Raw genomic sequence first — 19,359 nt, 5'->3', positions numbered from 1 at the left:
CTGGCAGAACGACCTACGTAAGCAAATGTGTGGGAGCTGCATGGGTGTGGCGTTCACTAGTAGCGGGCATGCAATCCAATACCCAAGCATGCGATGTGCACGCTGCGTGTTCAGGGCGGGTGCTCATTGCTGGTGACAGAAAGGCAATGGGGGCAGGCGTTTGGGAGAGTGTGTGGAGGGAGGAGGAGCAAGGGGGCTGGGAACAAGCCCAAGGGGTGGGGGAGTAATTGGCCAGGGTTCCACTCTGTCAGTGGCAGGTTTTCCTTCCAGAAGCCAGAGGCAGAACGGGCTGAGCGGAGAAGGACTGCATGTCAGGCCTGAGGTTGCTCCATTCAGCGCTTCAGCAAGGAGGGTGGGACGAGTCTAGGGTGGTGCCTTGTGTTTTTTGATCACTTGTGTCAGAAGTGGGGCCTTTTGCTTTCACTTTTGGGTCCCTGATGTATCTGGGCCGGAAGCTGGGCCTGATCATTGTACAGACACACAGCCGGTGACTGGATCTGCAGAGCTAAGAACAACTGGGTCTTGTTCCAAGTCAGCCAGAGGAAGACTCCTTGGTAAGAGGGGTGGGTAGGAGGCCCACACTCATCTCCTCATCCTCACAACCCTCTAGGATGAGGACTATTCTCACCATTGTATACATGCAGGAAACTGCAGCTCAGAAAGGTCGGGCAAGCGGCCTGAGGGCACCCATGGAGCAGTGGCAGAGCGGGGCTCTGAACCCAGGTTTATCTGTTTCCTCCTCCCCCTGTGGTCCTAAATAGTGGAGGGGGAGGGAACATCCCTTCAAATGGGTTCACAAAGCTCCCCTGGCTTAGCTCAGGTTCAGGGCTATCTGAGACAGGAGCCGGTGACCCCAGGAGGAAGGTGGATGTTGGGGTGATTTGGAGGAAGCAGAGCAGGTGGAGGACGGCAGGGAAGTCAGAGCCTCTGCTCCCTGTGGCTTGGCTGCCCTGAGACTGTCCCCAGCGGGCTGCTGGTAGGCTGAGGGGGACAAGGGATTTCTCCTGAGATGGGGGAAATCAAGAGTTTGTTGCACACACCGTGTCTCTGACTGTGCTCAGTGCCAGGCCCTGAGGGGAAACCCAGGCCCTGAAAGGGGAGTGACTTGGCCCAGGTGCCATGATGGGAGACACAGGAAGATGGCAGGGCGTTGGTCCCCACCCTCCCTGGCCCTCAGTTCAGGACTGGGGGCGGGGGATGGAGAAGCAAAAGGTGGTCTGTGTCCTGATTCGGAAAGAGGGCCCCGAGGTAGGGAGTGAGAAGGGCGCCCCGCAGGACATCTGCTGCATGACCCCAGCCTCCTTGTCTTCCAGTAAACACCAAACTGTAGCCGCGAGTGTGACTGTCGAGTGTGAGCTTACATCTGTGTGTTCACTCAGGCAGCGGCAAACCTGGAGACGTTTGATATAAAACCACATTTCTCACCTTAAATAGCGGTGTCGGAAGCTGTTGGCCTCCACTCTGCCCTCCAAGAGCTGTGTGACGCTGAGCAAGTCACTTCCCTAGGAATTATTTGCTCCCAGCTCTTACCCATTTTTAAAATTGGTTTCAGTCTTTTCATGTCGATTTGTAGACTCTTGTGTACTGAGGCTTGTCGGACACCTTCGCCTGCAGGACGAGCCCCATGGGGGTGGTCCTGGCCTCTCCTTGAATTCTGACTTGTTTTATGGCGTCCTTTGCAGTCTTTCATTTTTCAGAGGTCAAATCAATCAACCTTTTCCTTTAAGGCTTCTAGGATTTGTGCCTTGATTAAAATGTTCCATCAGCTCAACATTTGTGTTACCGTTTGTCCTATTCCGTTTGTCGTATTTTTCTTTCTGGTTTACATTTAGATCCCTTTGGGATTGACTGATTGATTGATTTTGTGGAAGCTGGTTATTTCTCCAACTCCTCCTCCTGCTTCTCCTCGTCCCCCATAATGCAGGACATATTCAATGGGTACCTACAAGAGTGAAAAAGGAAATGATTTATTATGTGCCTTCAAAGGAGCCTCCAGTGCAGTGAGAGTACCTACCTGTGGCAGTTTGTGAACCTGAGTGGGCGGGGGCTGGAGGGGGCACCAGAGCTGCAGCCCTGGGCCCAGCCACCCTGGGGGAGGGGAGGTTTGGAAGGTCCTGCTCAGGGCACAGGCATCATTTGGATTTTAGCCAGGACCCATGTTTTCCCACATTTCTCTTTCTCCTCATATAAAAATATTATGGCTGCAGTAACAAGACAGGAGGAAATGAACGGAACTCTCAGAAATCAGGTAGAACTGTCTAAAGTACGTTAGTGTGAAATCTGAGTCACAGTTTTATTTGCTTTTTGCCACCAAGGGCTTTTCATCAAGAGTGACAGGAGAAACAAAAGGAATGACTCAATGGCGAGTGAAACTGTGTGGAGAGAGGCTGGTTGTTCTCTGTCCCAGTGGTGGTTCCCACACTGTGGGTTGTGGCCAGGCTGTGCCGGGAGGGCACCCCGGGAGCACTGGGACTGGACGGGGAACCACAGGGGATGGAGACAGAGAATACACAGGGCCCTGTGTTTGCAGGTATAAACGGTACACACCTCAGTGGCAACAGGGAGAATACGACTTACTATTTGTAAAGTCTTAGAGCATCACCAGGCCAGAACGAAGCCCACAGATGTAGGCCACTCTTATCATTAGCTATTATTTCACCTGTAAGCGCCTTTGCTAACCTTTCAGCCCGCTCTCTGGAGGGGTACTTGATGAACACTCTGTCCCCTTCTTAGACAGTGCCTAACGTCATCAGCCTTTGCATTCTTCCCTCATCTCCCAAGGCAGGACAATCACAAGAAGAACTGAGAGAAACTCTATAAATAGATCTGTTTAAAAACCTAGTGAGAACGGGTAAGATGGGAAAGATGGGTGCCCTCATGTACTGTGCGTGTAAACGTAAATTGGTACAATTTGTTTACATAACAGTGCGGCTCTAGGTATGAAAGGATTTTTATATGTTGATACCCTCTGACCCAGTTCTTCTACTTCCAGAAATACCTTAAGGGAGATAATCTCAAAAACAGGCAAAGTTCTATGCCAGGAAAATGTCTTTTGCACCATTACTTACATAGATTTCAAAACAACCTGAGGTCTGACAGTTGGGTGAGGACAGCAGAGAAGACCCGGCAGCGTCAGGAGGGCTCGGAGCCCTCAGCAGGGCTGCAGGGCTGGTACAGGGCGGAGGACCCCAGGCCCTTAGGGGCTGAAGGCTCTTGCAGGAGCAAGGAGAGCGCAGCTCTGAGACGGTGTGCCACCAGGAGACTTATCAAGACAGAGGTGTGGACAGAGGGTGCGAGACCTCATTTTGGAACGAGAAGAGTCACTTACAGGGAAACATATACGCATAAATAAAGGGAGTGGGGCCAGGTCACCACGCATGTGGGATTTGGATCAGAAGCCTTGGGCTCAGGTCCTGACTCTAGCGCGACTGTGAAAACTTGGGCGAACCTCATTTTACGTGAAAACCTAGACTTTGCGATGGTTTCCTCCACTTTAAAATGGGAGACACGACCCCACCCGCCACGTGGAATGTGAGAGCCTGTAATGAGGGAACACGGAAGGAGCCCTGCCCTATGTCCTGGTATAGAATAAACTCCTGGTCGTTCGCAGAATGTAAAAAGAGCTTATGAGATTCTACAAGACTAAGCAAAGATTTATTCAAAATCAGAAAGAGACAGAGTTCTGTTAGGAAGTGGCAGAAGTTTGGCCAGGGTAGTCTGAGAGGGACAGCTGCGGAAACAGAGCGGTAAGACAGATTCGGGCAGAAGTTTGCCAGGGCAGAGTCCAATAGGGACAGCTGCCCCCATAGAAGGAACGCTGGGGTTTTACATATTTCCATGCAGGGGGTAGGGTGCTTGTCAGCTTGCAGGGGGCTGCCGTTACAAGTGTCTTCTCCTGGGAGCTGTCCTGTTGCCATCTATGATGGATGTCAGTTTGCAGGCGGTTGCTGTTGCGATTGGGAGCTGCTCTGTCCCCACCTATGATGAATGTAAGGTGCCTGAGGGGCCAGCCTGCAGGTGCACTGCTAGCGAGGGGATTCAGAGCCAAGGGATGGATGTTTAAGCTCGTTCCTGTTAACTCTTTACTTGGCTCACCAGCATAGACACTCCATCAATATCAGCTCCATCAACGAGTGAACTCAAATGTTCCCAACCTCAAGTAATTTCTGAAACGTTCCCTGCCATCTTCTATTCTGTGTTTGGTTTTATTGCTTCTTTGGTTGTATTACTTCGCAGATGACCGTCTCCTTGTCTGCTTCTCTTCCCCTTGTGTCCCAACAGGACAACAGGACTCTGACTTGGCTTGGAGGGTGCTTGAATGAGATGAGGAACGTTCCTTAAATAGCAGCCGGAAGTCCCCAGCAGACAAACACCCAGGGTCAAGTCTATTCTGGCGTTTGCGGCCGTTCCCGAGGGAACCACCTGAGACCTGGCCCTCGCTGCTCTCTGTCGCCACAGCTGGCTCAGCTCCATCCCACAACTTGTTTCCTCGTCCCCAATTGTGAAGCAACACCTCTAGCAGCCAGGCACAGACTGGAGAGCTGAAGGGAAAAGTCTGACACCACACTGCTGACACCATGACCTCAGGAGCCCGCGGGATCTGCCCAGGTACTCAGCTTGCTCTTCTCTGGCTGGTTCCTTCTCGTGACCTAGAACTGGGGGTGGCACCTCCACGCTGAGTTATGCTTCACAGGGATCAAGAACCTGATGAGTGTTCTGGAGCCCCCAAGGGGGGCCAAGGGGAGCCCCCTCACCCCAGAGTCTATGGGGGAGCCTGCTTTCTGGTCCTCTCCTCAGCCATGGCTGAGTTGCTCACTGCCTCCCTCCCCTGCTGCCCATCCAATGACTCAGAGGTGAGGCCAGGTGGACCACAGGGAGGTGGGGGCAGCAGAGGGGAGACTCTTGACCCCTCTACCTGGAATCTGATAATTCCAGGTGAAGAACCTCCCACCTCCCCAGTATCTGCTGCCCCCTAAGGCTGTGTTAGGGCCCTGCCCTGCCTTCCCATTAGAAATACCTGCTTACCAGGTGTGACTGCCTCAGGCAGGAACAACTTCTATTGATCTCAAATACCCCTGCTGAGGCCCAGCTCTGTTATTCTCAGTCCCCCACTGCACCCCACCCCAATTAATAAATATACCGATTTAGTGCTGTGGTTTCCCTCCATCTAATTCCTGGTTTCCTTTCTTCCTTACAAAGCAGGAAAAGAAAAAACAATGCTGCACCCACTCATATCAACACTAGGACTGCATTGACTTGTCAACAAATGACCCTCCCAGGAGCTCCTGGGAGAGGAACATACTTGTCCTGTTGCAAGATAAGGAAGGGGAGGAAGATCAGAAGCCAGGATCCCCGGGCAGGCTCCAGGGGCCTTGATGGGGCCCTGGGACACTTATCCTGATGATAAGGAAGTTGATCTCTTATTTAATATAGGGCCAGCTTGGGTTCAGAGGTGCCAACGGGGAGCTGTGTCCCCTGAGACCAGCCAGGAGGGCAGAGAGGGGATGGCAGAGTGATCACAGGATTAGAGCTGAGTGTCCAGCCCCCCACCATCTGAAGACCCCTCCAGCACCATTGTGGAGCGTGTGTGAGTAGCAGGAGGAATCCTCTTTCCACGGCAGTTTTACTCAGTGGTGTGTAGTCTGGAGCATTGGTTATGAATGTAGAAAACCCCATAGGGACGCTATAGGGTAGAATGTACCAATCACAGGAATTTTTAAAACAAGGAGACTTCAAAGTAATGTCAAAGATATGTCTGACCGTGGCTCTGGATTCAGCCTCTGAGCTTTCTGCTTGCTGGCTTGGGGTGGTCACTTATCCTGAGTTTTGCTTTCTTCTTCTGTGAAATAAGAATAGTAGCTCTTTGGTGTGTGTATATAGCAGGAAACAGATTTTACATCATGTCCCAGCACACACAGAAATACATACTAGTCCCCAATCTCTTGTCTGCAATTCCATAAACCCCACACCCCTGAAAACTCACATAGTTTTGGTAACTCTTTTGGGCAGTAGTCTTGCTCTGTACTGACCTGTGACTATAATCATTATATTATTCATCCCATTTAATGTGAATATTTATTTGTTTCATGTGCAAACATGAAAGCCTTTGTTTACAGGGTGGTGCCCAGCCCCTCCTGGAAGGTGGTAAGCAATATGCCATACGTGCCCTGTACTAGCTCAACGATTAAAACTTCTGAATTCCTAAACACACCTACATCCAGGAATTAGATAATTCATTCTGGAGGCTGCAATCCCAATTCAAGGTGCTGGCGGATTGGTTTCTGGTGAGGCCTCTCTTCCTGGCTTGCAGATGGCCACCTTCTTGCTCTGTCCTCACATGGTCTTTCCTTTGTGCATGGAGAGAGAGAGAGAGAGAGAGAGAGAGGAGAGAGAGAGAGAGAGAGAGAGAGAGAGAGAGAGAGAGAGAGGAAGAGAAGAGATCTGGTGTCTCTCCTATGGTAAGGACACCAATCACATTGGATCAGGGTCCTACACTTATGACCTTATTTAGCCTTAATTACCTCCTTAAAGGCCCTGACTTCAATTACCGGCACATTGGGAGGGTCAGAGCCTCAACATATGAATTGGGGGGGACACAGTTCAGTCCATCACACCAGATGACTCCATCAAAAGTACCCCAGGTGACAGCTGCTCAGGAAGATTAACGTTTAAACACCTTACATTCAATACCATTTACTGTTTGCCACAATTTCTTCTGAACTTATGTTTTTCTTTCCAGTAGACAACAAAAGCTTTCCTGATGACATTGAGTTTTTGCTGAAACCATCGAGCACAGAGAAACTGCAGAATGAAGAAGACTGGGAGAGATATGGAGCTGAGGACGGATTCTCCAGGTAACCTCCAGGGGAGTCCCCAGGACTGTCACCCACATGTCTCCCCTTTGCTGGTTTGCTCTGGCAGGGACACCTCTTCCAGGCAGTACCCTGTGGTTGGGGTTGAATATATTCCTTCTCAACAATCCATGAGAAACGTTTCCTCCGTAGCACTGCCTGGCAATGAATGCCCTCGGGTTGAGAAGAGATGATCTGCAAGGGGAAGGTTACGTGACCTTGGGCAAGTTATGTAACTACTTTGTCTTTATTGGTTTAATTTTACTGTGAGGAAAATAAGAAGATGCTTGTAAAGTGCTTAGCATAATGACTGACACATAGTAGGTGCTCCACTAACATTAATTTTAAAAGATTGCTGAGTAAAGATAGGGGCCAAGCATCTTCTCCGTCAAGATGAGAGCCAGGCAGGATTTCCTTTGGGACAACCCCAAAAGTCCTGACAGAATCAGTTTTGTCCCTGGGGATTGGGGCTAGCGCCCTGTTTCTCCCTATCTAAAACGTTGTACAAACCTGCAGGATCCTGCTGGCCCAGAAGGCAGAGTCTTTTTCAACCCACGCTTCAGTGTACAGAGATTTAATGGGGCTCGATCACGTGCTTCCCACATGGCTGACCTGTATCACCAGCCCCTCCTGGAGGTCAAACGAATGGCTTTAGTTTCTAGTTCCTTTGTAGGTCAGGACTGATACCATATAACCCAAGGCCTCCATCTGATACATCATTGTGTCACACTGCCCGGTGACCAAGGCCAGACAAACAATGACACTCCTATTAGTTGGGACATTCTAGGAGCCCAGAGATCACTTCCCAGCAGCTACAGGCAGAGAGCACACCTCTATGTGGGTCAGCTGAAGTCCTCACCAGAATCTAAGATTGTCTGATGAAGGTTTTGCTGCTCCAGCCCCACGTCCCTTTGTTCATCTACGGAGTTCCCACTCTACAAACACTTTGGTAGTGACGGCCTTGACCTTCCCTCAAGTGAAACGCCATCTTTGTCAGATACTTCCCACGTAAGAGCTTCCTAAGAGGAACTTCCTTATTCATTCCCAGACTGAGTAAGTCCTATGGAGCATCTACAAGGTAGAAAACATGTGTTGAACATTGAAAGAACAAGTCTTTACATTTGTAGAATTGTTTTCTCTTTGATTTCTAGGAAAGCTCTGTGATTTCTGCCAGGTGGACCTGACGGGGCCCATTGGCAGATGAGCAAACTGCCTGTGTTAAGCGCGTGGCCGTCTTTCTTCCAGGGAGGAGGCAGAAGCACGATATGAAGTCTTGACCCAGCGGAAAAGAGGCATGGCCATGGAGGAGGAAGCCATGCTGCGACAAGGCCAGCAGGACAGGGAGAGGTTTCTGCGCGAGTTTCCGCAGGTGAGACGGGAGCTTGAGGAGCGCATAGGAAAGCTCCGCGCACTTGCAGACAAGGTTGAGAAGGTCCACAGGGACTGTACGATCGCCAACGTGGTGGCCAGCTCCACCAGCGCTGTGTCTGGCATCCTGACCATCCTGAGCCTGGCTCTGGCCCCCGTGACAGCAGGGGCCAGTCTGGTGCTTTCGGCAACTGGGATAGGACTGGGGACGGCAGCTGCTGTGACCAGTGTGTCCACCAGCATCGTGGATTATTCAAACAGCTCATCAGCAAAAGCCGAAGCCAGTCGCCTCATGTCTACTGACAGCGACAAAGAGGAGGTGGTTGTGGAGATTCTAAAACACAGCACACCCAAAATTGTTTCCTTAAGTAATTCTGTTGAAGCAGTGCAGGGCATTGTGAAGAATGTCAAGGCCTTGAAGCTGCTCAAAGCCAAGCCTCTCTTAGCAGCCGAGGCCAAGTCCTTCATGACCGGAGGGGCAATGTCAGTCAAAAGCGCCGAGGAGGTAGAGAAAGCTTTTGGGGGTACTGTTCTGGCAATGACCAAAGGCGCCAAGATCGCGGGGATGGCCACTGCGGGTGTCGGCCTTCTGCTAGATGTGGTCAGCATCGTGCAATCGTCAAAACACTTACATGAAGGGGCAAAGGCAGAGTCATCTGAAGAGCTGAGGCAGCAGGCCCAGGAGCTGGAGACAGCATTGGAGACTCTCTCCACCATCCACAAGATTCTGCAGGAGGCCTGACTCTGTGACACCAGAAAGCGCAAGGAGTGGGGACGTACACGGGACAAAGGTGTGGAGATACCTTGTTAGAGGGGAATAGAAGGCGGGGTAAAGTTTATGTCAGGTGTGTCAAGGAGGAGGAGGGATGTGCAGCTGGCAGTAAGGGAGAGAGGGGACTAGACGGTGAGGGGAATGGGCAGAAATAGTCTCTTTTGGACTAAAGAAGACATTGGGGTCATGAATGTCTTCTTTAGAGACACATGGAGGAATAAGCCTCGAGAAGGCCAGGAATACTAACAATTTGAAAACGGGAGGATGCTAAATAGTTTGAATTGTTGGAATATGGGGGAAGTAAGAGTAGCTCCTCGATAGACCCTTCCCATGGTCTAACGTCCCAGCAAGAATGGAGTCTTTCCCACGTGGTGGCCTTTACCCTACTTTGTGCTATCAACTCACCTTTGTCTTCCAGAAGGGTCCTCTTGGTTAGACAGTGACTTCTTGTTGTTTTCTAATTGTTTTCATTTATAGTAGACATAAAATACATATTAGTTTCAGGTGTACAACATATTGAGTAGACATTTATATACCTTATGAAGTGATCACCCCAATAAGTCTAGTACCCATATGACACCACGCGTAGTTACTGCAATATTCTTGACTATAGGCAATGGCTTCTTTTTCTATTTTTAATTTTTCTATTTTATAATATGACAATATGATAGTAGTTTCATGTGTACAGCATAGTGATTTGACATTTAGGTACCATACAAAGTGGTCACCACGATAAGTCTAGTACCCACAAGACTCCATCCAGAGTTATTACAATACAATTGACTATAGGCAGTGACTTCTTCCTGATGCTGATGATGACGCTGGCAGCCCCTGGTGGTGCCGGTGAGGGCCGGAGGGATGCTGATGATCACGGTGGTGGTTACGACAGCAAAGGGGCTGGAACAGTTGACAAGTTGCAGGAGCTCTTTGGGGCCAGGCTGATCTGAGCCACCAAAGAAGCTTCATGAAACTCCAAATGCTGTGTTGGAGCACTGGTTGATTTGAAAAAGAAAAGAAACGCGAAACCAGATGGCAGCAACAGGTCAAGTAATCTTGTGAGGTGTCAGGGAGGTCTACCAGCGTGGGGCCAAGAGACATAGCCTCTGGGAGCCCGAGTCTTCTTATCAGTTGTTGGGGGGAAGGTGCTGGATGAGATGATACTTGAGATCTCTCTGGCTCTCCCCATCTTGTGTTCTCTAGAGTTGGTTCAATAAACAAGGACTGATACACGGAGCCTTTGTTGTGTTCATGGGGGGCTCACCTGGGCTCTGGATGCCTGACTTCCCTTTCCCATGAGTCTGTCTTCCAGGATCTCAGGGAGCAAGTCTTCCATTGCTCGTCCTGCTCGCTCACTGGCCCCTGCTTTCCCATCCAGTCATGTCCCTCAGATTTTGGTGCCCATCAGGCCCCACTGGGACACCGGCGGGAAGCCTGTGCACATCTGTCTGGGGCTGAGGATCGGCGTGTTCCTCACCCAGAGGCTGGGACCCAGGACTGACAGGCAGCAACCAGGCTGATAAGATCAGAAGGGCTTGTGTGCAGGTGTGAGAGGGTCATCGATAAATAGAGGGAGAGAGCGAGAAAGCCAACACCAAACATCCTCTCTGTGGGGACAGAGCCAGGAGTGCAGTTTCCAGGCTCTCGCCCTCACGTGGAAAGGTGCTCACTCGGGTAGTAAATGGCCATCAACTGTGATCCGATGGTCATCAGCTTGGCTTGTTGGTTGTCAGCTGTAACCGTTGAGCCATTGGCCACTAATATAACTGCTGTGGCTACGCTAGCAGAAAAGGGGGGCTAGGAAGAAGATGGTGGCTGAGCCTGCAAGCGAGGATTGCAGTTAGCAAGTGAGGTTGCATGACAGAGAAGCGCATTGCAAGTTGAAGATCATGTGGCTCCTGTTTCCTGTTTTCAAGCCAGAGGCTAGCGAGACAATAATGGTATGACTCCCCCATCTATAGCTCCATCGCTGTCCCTTTTTGGCCACACCATGTCCTGTGTTCTTATGTGGGGAGCGGGACCAGAGACCCCGCATGACACCCTACATGACACTCACCTAAGCCGTCCTCACATTTCACCTAGACTATGAGCCTGTTCATGCTGTCGCTGGTGTGTCTGCAGCTGTACTGACCTCCTGAGGACAGAAGGCTGTTCTGTTCTCTGAGACGCCCTGGAATGGGCTGCCGCCTGGGTTCAGAGGGGGGTTTCCTTCCTGTGAATGGACAGTTTCTCTGCTGCCATTTGAATGGTTTCTTGGAAGATGGGCCTGCTCTCCCCTGGAGAAGTGGTCACTGCAGGTGAAGAACCTCAGCCCGGCATTGAAGGGAGTCCATGAATGGCATAGAGGGCAGTTCTTTCCTCTCTGGGGAGGCCGTTCAGAGAGCGGGCTGCTCCAGGCCCGGGGTTCACGGTCACCCACCTGGGAGGACTGCACTCTGCTCTGTAGGGCACGTTCTCTGCCTTTAGTGCTCGGGCTGGGAAGCGGTTTGCTTAAGCTTTGGGCAGCTGCTGTCGATTGAGCACACACTCGGGTCCAGCTCACTTCGGGTGGGGAACTCAGCTTGAAGGCCTCCCAGGTGTGGAAGGTGGGCCTCACATTCAGGGGCAGTGGGCTCTGGAGACAAAGTCAATGCCAGCACTACCTTCCCGAGAGGCTGGTGGGCCACGCGCCCTTGCCCCCTTATTCTACCCCCATGCTGAGGCCTCCTGCTAATGGTTCCTGGGTTATCCCACCCAGGCAGAGTTATCTCAGACAACTGTAGCTGGGTCTCCATAATCCTAGAAATTGGGGTCAAGTAGGGCAGCAAAAGCAAAATGGTCAATACCAGGTATCAAATGCTGGCTTAGGAGCAACGCAAGTAAACAAAATGTGTGCTCCTGGAGGGAGAAAAAGGAGCGTATAGGTCAATATTGGGACAAATAGCAAAACTCAAATGCTGGCTATGCATTAGATAATAATATAGGGCTGCCACATAAAATAAGGCTGCCCAGTTAAAGGTGGATCTCTGATCAATGACAAATAATTTCTTACCATAAATACATCCCATGGAATAATGTATATACTTATACTAAAAAATTATGTGTTGTTTATTGGCACTCTACATTTAAATGTAAATACTAAATCAAGCAGCCGTATCATATTATTGCATAATGTAAACCCCCCTGAAGTGATAATAGCACTGGAATTACCCAGAGCGATATCCATCTTCCTACGAGACACCCAAGGAAGCACTGAGGGGTAAACCGCCCAAATACCTGTGATTTACTCTCAAATGGTTCAGCAGAAATATGAATGGTCATAATGAAATTAATAACAAGCAGTGATACAGCATGTAGCAAAATGCTGACCAATGATGATTGGAGAGATAATGAGGCAAACAGTTGGTACTCGATAGATGCAGCAACTTTAACATTTGCATGGAGCTGCATAGCTGACAAGGAAGCGCAGGACAATTTCCCCACAACGTGTCTTTGTGGCCTGATTTTCTATGACTCCATCCATGGCAGCCGCACCAAAGCGCTCCTGCGTGCCGATCTACTCTTGGGGGCTGGTGAGGTACATTATGGCCCCTCCACAGGGTGGCACACCACGTACCATTACGGAGAAGGGGAGGTACATTTGAAGGGGACGAACCCACTGATCAAAAAGATGCCCAGAATGTTATTAATTGGGTTGAATGTTCCGTATAATGCTATTAATATGGAACCTGTGTAAAGTAGGATGCTTTCATGCCACATTTGAAAGGATATTGCTCAACACGCACGTGGGCACGCACACACGTATGTTAGGTGTGTGCATGAGCTCTCTCCTGCAACGACCCCGGGGAGCTGTTAACACAGATTCCCAGGGACGGGCCCAGTGGAGCAGGCAGGCTTTTGCTTTTCTTTTGACTCTTTCTGTATAATTGGCATTCCCTACCAACACGGATTCAGTGCAGTTTGGCGTGGCCCCGGATCACAGCGCTTTTCATGGCTGAGCTCCACCTCACACAACCCCTGTGCAGCAGGCTGCAAAGTTTGCATTTTATGGGTGAGAAAGGTGAGGCACTGGCATGCAGGGTGTCAGGCAGGGTCTCCTGTCCCGCTCTTCACATAAGAACGCAGGATGTGGTGAGGCCAAAAAGAAACACCCACGGAGCCATAGATAGGGGGGTCATACCACTATAGTCTTGTTGGCGGCTGGGTTGGAGACACAGGAAGCAGGAGCCACACTATCAGCACTCCACTGTGCTAACTGCAATTTGTGCTTGCCAGCCACCATCTTCTTGCTAACCCCCATTTGCTGCTAGTGTAGCCACGGCAGTTATATTAGTGACCAATGGCTCACTGGTTACAGCTGACGGCCAACTAGCCACAGCGGATGGCCATCCAATCACAGTTGATGGCCACTTACTACCTGAGTGAGCTCCTTTCTACGTGAGGGCGAGAGCCTGGAAACTGCACTCCTGGCTCTGTCACCACAGGCACAGAGAGATTAAGTAACTTGCTTGAAGATGTACAGCAACTAAGGAGTGGCATTCCATAGTGTAACGCAGGAGTCGCCTCCTGGAAGGTTCTTGGATTCGTGAGGCCGAAAACAGACAACGAGGAGAAGGTAAAGGATTCATACCAGAGTGATATTCTCAAGGCAGCTGATTGATACACAGGAATTAGCATCTGCAAGATCTGCAAGATCTGCGCTTGCTAACATAGCCACGCAGTTATATAGCATACAGAGCAATAGTCGCTTACAGCCAGCTGGTTACATGGGGAGAGGGGGCGTCCAGGGGGTCTGTGCATGCACGAGCCACAAGCCGAGCCAGTATTTTCCCACACGAGGCCGAGAGCCTGGCTCCACTGCTCTCCTGGCCCTGTCCCAACACATGGTCCCCACTTTTACCTACTACGTGACACTGTCTCTTCATGTATTATTTTATTTTTAATCTATTTTAAAAAATTCACTGCAATGTTCCGCTACAGGACATATCTTTATTTCTTTATATGATTTTTTCTTTTTAACAGAAAAAACAAATAGCCTACGAGGAATTGTTTCATTATCCGTAATTCTTATGGTTCACTGGTTGCTTCCATCCCTCACTGACCACGGCCTGATGGGACGTACAGGTGAGGGAAGAACATGACTTTGGGAGTCATGTGACCCCCTTTCTCATCCCAGCTCTGCATGAATGGCAGTGTGACCTCGGTCAGGCTCCTCAGCCCTCCTGGCCGCTGCCCTGCCTCTGTCTGCAGAGTTAGGATGGTGCTGACCTCCCCGGCCCTCCTGCACAAAGAGCCTTCGGCTCTCTCCAGTCTATTTTTGCCTGCCACCTCTCCCAGGGACCTGTGGGCCTGAGCTAATTTCCCTGGCTGGCCCCAATCCAGGCACTCACGTGCAGAGAACCAAGCTAATGAGGCCAAAGTCATGGGCCAGTTATCAGGTCTTGGAGGAATCGTGGCTCTATAGCCAGACTGCGGCTCCCCCACCAGTCATGGGGCTCCGCACAGGCGGAACCCAGGGGGATGAAGAGAAGAAGCTGGCTCCTGACAGTCATCATGTCCAGTGGGAGTCGCTCAGTGCCCGGGTCCCAGTCACCCTTTGTGGCTGCAGTGTGTCCCCATGTCACACTGACAAGCCAGGGACTTGAGGAGTATGTGCAGTGGGGCAGGGAGGGGACCAGGTGGTTTATCAGGTGCGTCCCCCTGCCTGCAAGCAGACCCAGCCCTGGTCAAGCCAGGAAGATGGGAACAATTCTGTTTCTGTACGGCTAAAGTGGAGGGCACGTCCACATTCTCCCAGGGTCCCCACTGAGCGGCTTCCCTCTCTGTGAGTCACGTCCATCTTCCTATACGGGGTGACGTATGGAGGCCTTCCCCTCTTACAGTTCTGTCAGCCACAGGTCTGGGGTTGTCTGGTTTCTTCACTGCCACACCCCTGGCACCTAGGTCAGTGCCTGGCGAACATACAGTAGGAGCCCAATAAATACTGCTTGAGGGAATCCGTTCACCTTTGTCCTAGAGAGAGGCTTTGGACTCTGTCTGAATCAGCATCACCTACGAGGTCTCGTTGGTTGTTTCCTAATATCCCTGTTCCAAAGGGTCAGGAGAAGCTTGAAACTGAGTGAAGGCTGTAGGAAGAAGGAAGAATTCCTTTCACAGTGTGCTACCGTCCCCTCAATTTCAACATTTTTGAAACTTGGAGATTTTTTACTCCAAGGTTTTCTCAGTTCAGTTCAGTGACTGCTTGCTACGAATTATTATATTATGTTATTAATTTTTAATGAAGTTCTTACCATCAGCCAGGCTTGGAACTAAGCCTAAGTATTGAGTCATTACATTTTCATAACGGCGCTATAATTGGACAGTACCATCATTCCCATTATGCAGGTGAGGACACAGGCAGACCGACATGCAGCAATTTGGGGAAACTTACATGCACAGGACGTGCTGTGGCTCCATCCACCTCCAGCCCCACCTCCCTCCTCGCAGCTGGTGGCGCTCAGGACCGCCTGTGCCTGCCAGTGTCTGTCTCCCAGGTGCTGCTGATTAAAGAGTCAGCGATTAACCAGGCGTGGGTTCTACCGTCGGGTGCGGCCACACCACCACTCCTGCTCAGCAGTGACAGGGAACGAAACATGGAAACCGGCAGCAGCCTCAGTGAGGCTCCTGCGAGTCGTGCTGAGTGTAGAAAGGCCATCCCCCAGCGTTTCATACTGGGTGAGTCCATCACGTCACATTCTTGCAAGGACAAGGTCACAGTCCTGAATCTTAGATCAGGAATGCTGAGGGCTACGGAGGCGTGGAGGTGGGACGGAGGGAGGAAGGTGTGTCTCCATAGGAATCCTGTGGTGCAAGGGTTGTGTCTGGACTGCATCTGTGTCAATATACTGGCAGTGCCACGGAGGAGCAGGCAAAGGCCGCAGCATTTGGTGCAATGAAATAGAATTAGCAGCCAAGGGCCCCAAAGGAGGAACGGGCTGGTTGTGTGCTAAAGGTGTGTATGTTTGCATATGTCACATTTAAACGTTTCCTTTATCTGCCACATTTGAAGTTTTGGGAGATGCCTCCATTGAAGGAAACTGGGCAGAGGCTACATGGATCTCTGTGTATTATTGGGGACAGCTGCAAAATAAAAGGCTTATTGTACAAAAGAAGGACGCAACTCCTGCTCTCGGGGAGCTCACGTCTAGGGAATGAGACCTCATCCCACATGCCCAGGTCACTTCCGGACAGCACGGTGGGGTGACAGGGGAGACCCCAGCCCAGCAGACACGGAGGGCTTCCGATGCAGCCATGGTGGAGCTGAGTCCTCAAGGGTTAGCAGGTGAGAGCGGAGGGAGGCCATCGCAGGCAGGCAGGACAGCACGAGCAAGTGGGGCGCTTGGGTTCTCTTCCCGCAAAGTCACCCCAGGGCCCACAAGATCTCAGACCATTCCCGATCTCAGGCCATTTCATTGCAAAAGTGCATAATGCGGGCTATTGCCCGACTGGCACATAAAAATCGTCGGTGATGGACAAAATTATCGTCCTCAGTTCTTTTTCAGCCTTTGGTGCCTGCTCTGATCGGCAGAGCCCCGTCAGAGGAGTAAAAGCATGAAGATTCCTTTGTGAAACACCACGCCAGGGGGCGGGCGCCTTTATTCAGCCTGACACCATCATCTTTCACGTTCAATTTAGTAAAAAAGCAGAGGTCAATGCTCTTTCTGTTAAGAGACCATTTCTTTCTAAAACACCGGGGTTCTTTTCTTCATAGGCCCAGCACTACTTGAGGAGTATATAGAATGGCAGCTTAGCGGTGGAAAGAGCGAGGGTTTGGGGGTCAGAAACCCTGCATTTAAATCTCAATTCTACCCCTTACGAGCTATGGGCTTGACCTTCAGTCTCTGAGTCTTAGTCCCTTCATCTCTATGATGAGACTAATTGTACTAAACAGGCCACTGATACCAAATACACACGACTATGATGGGTATAACGAGAAAACATTTGCCAAAGAACCCAGGGTAATGCCTGACGATAGTAAGCACTCTATAAGTGCCTCATTATTGTCAACAGTAATTGTAGCTTAGGTAAGAAATTAGAGATGTGCACCCTTCGCTGTGCTCTGGGAATAGTATCATGATTTCCGGGGCTTTGCTTGCATCAGCCAGGATCGTCTAGTGTTGCTGCAGTAACAAACACCCCCAAAGCTCAGTGCTTTCCGACAACAAAGGTTACTCCCTGGTATTGATACGTGTCCACCAGAGATCTGGTGCAGTTCTGCTCCTCCGCTTCCTTCCTGAACCCAGGATAATGGAGCGGCCCCTCTCTGGAACACTGCTGGCAGAGGAAAAGGGTCTTATGTCAGCACGAAATGCTGTGGATTAGAATTGACACACGTTACTGTCCGTGTGTCACAAGTCCGTGGTCAGAGCTGGTTACACATTCCCACCCAACCATAAGGAGAAGGGAAGAATAATCCTCCCAGGTGTCTACATGCAGGGAAACCAGGAAAACATAGCCAATAGCCCCAGGGGCTACACACTGCTTTGAGAACCACTGCGCAGCCCAGAGGGAAGGCTGCACAGTGGGAGGGAGGCAGGAGGCAGAGGGGGCCAGGAGGACACAGAGGGCCTGGCGCGGAGTGTGATCCTAGGTCAACGTGCAGGGCTGAGGCTGGAGGAGCACCGGGCACCTTTCTCATCAGAACCCGACCCAAACTCACCCTGGCCCACCTGTTCTGCAGGCCAATAGCCAGCCCTGCTAGGGTGGGAGTCCCCACTCTCCGTGTGGATGGTGAAGCTGGATGTGACCTGCTTCCCTGGCCCTCAGCTGAGGGGCAAGGCAGAGTCACACAACACTGTTTCTCTGCCCCCCCCCCCTTTTGTGCTCTGCTGGACCCTAGGACCTACTGAATCTTCTAATAGCTTCGGGAGTCCCCTGGGAGTGTGTGGTGTGCTCTCTCCCTGGCCCTCTCCGCTCCTTCCTGGTGCAGCCACTGGCCTCTCCCTGCTCTGGCTCGTGTATCTCCTGTTTCTGCCGACGACGTCAAAAGCAGCAGCCCTGCTGGTATTGTCCTCAAGGTCCCTGGGCTGCAGACGTACCGCTCCAACACCAGTGATGTTTGTGCTGACAGTGCCCCCTCCCGTCCGGGCACAGCCTGCTGGAAACGGCCAGAGCTGTGACTGGAGTCCTTCCCAGAGGATTCGGTGTGAGTCCTAGCCCAGGGAAGCTTGCTCGAGGGGCCGACATTGCATTTCCAGCAGTGTCCTTCATGACCCATACTCAGTGCAGCGAGAGCTGTGTGACCCTGGGCAAGTTACTGCTCTTTCAGGGCTCAGTTTTTCACCTGATAAATGAAGCTAGGGTATCCTGCCCTGCTGGACCCTGCCGGACTGTGAGCACCCAAGGAGGATCCGAGTAGTGGCAGGAGAAGGAGTGCCTCAGTAGGTGTGAGAGGTGAAGGGAGGAAAAGCAGGATTGCAAACCCAGAGACCAGACAGGAAGTGGGGTGAACTGGAATCTCAAGCTGGCGACCCAGACCCAGCTCAGGCTGCTGAGCAGATGTGAGGGTGTTACCGGCGCCCTGGGTTCCTGCGATCTCCCAGGATGGAAACCCAGAACGATCACCACAAGACAGTTCAGGTAAGAGGCAAAAGTTTACTATCTTGTGCACGAGGGAACCAACACCGAGAAAGGAAAGGTCGGGGTGACTCCTTGAGAGAAGTTGGGGCAGGGTTTTCAAGGGAGCTGAGCGGGGTATAAGCTACGTCCAGGCGAGGTTTCTCGGAGCCTGTGCAGTGCGACACATGCGTCTTCGTGTGTTGCATGTGTCATTAGCGCAGTAATTCTCCACCCCTAGGTGTGACTTTTAGTATTAATACTTAAATTAGGGAAGGGTCTCCTTAGGGACACTCTTGGGCCTCCCTGTGCGTGTGCGGTGACAGAGAGCGTCCTTGGTGCTGGTATGAGGATCTTTGTGGTTGGCTCCCAAGGCTCCTTGACACTGACCGGTGGTGACCTAGGACGGACGTCCTTGTGAAACCCGTCAGGCTCCAGCTGCGGACCTTTCTAACTCAACAGCAGGAAGTTGCCCTCCTGTTTCAAGGGGCTCCTGTTGCCCATCTCATGTTTAAAGAATTATAGATCATTTGATGTGAAATTTAAATATTGGCAACTAAATCTTTAAATGATGTAGGTACAATGACATATACGCAAACATTCACACACACACACTCACACACACACACACAGTGGCTGGTCCCATACAGTGCACAGCTACCAGCCAATTTTCTACTTCGGGGTTTAAGTTGCCAATTGTTTTTTTGTTTTTTGTGGGTTTTTTTTTTTTTTGGCCAATTATTATACCAAATGCTGCTTCTTTCATTTCTTCCTTCTCTTCAACACCTCCATAGTATT

At 50.9% G+C, this 19,359-nt stretch overlaps 1 protein-coding gene across 3 annotated transcripts; it reads left to right on the top strand.

Moving 5' to 3' along the window:
• Positions 1-275: 275 nt before the first annotated feature.
• LOC308502461 (apolipoprotein L3-like) lies at positions 276-10,223 on the top strand. 3 transcript variants are annotated; one of them, XM_081060298.1, is made up of 4 exons: positions 276-554; positions 4,282-4,608; positions 6,740-6,854; positions 8,097-10,223. In XM_081060298.1, exons 2-4 carry the CDS (start codon positions 4,578-4,580, stop codon positions 8,959-8,961), a joined length of 1,011 nt encoding a protein of 336 aa, XP_080916424.1. In that variant the 5' UTR covers positions 276-554; positions 4,282-4,577; the 3' UTR covers positions 8,962-10,223. The 3 variants fall into 3 exon arrangements, with proteins under 3 accessions (XP_080916424.1, XP_080916426.1, XP_080916425.1); XM_081060300.1 differs by having other exon boundaries at positions 468-554; positions 8,003-10,223; XM_081060299.1 differs by lacking the exon at positions 276-554 and adding an exon at positions 3,093-3,277.
• The last annotated feature ends 9,136 nt before the right edge of the window (positions 10,224-19,359 follow it).

This window comes from Rhinolophus hipposideros, assembly GCF_964194185.1.
Source record: "Rhinolophus hipposideros genome assembly, chromosome: 9".
Lineage (NCBI taxonomy): Eukaryota > Metazoa > Chordata > Mammalia > Chiroptera > Rhinolophidae > Rhinolophus > Rhinolophus hipposideros.
This window is presented reverse-complemented; position numbering and strand designations above follow the sequence as displayed.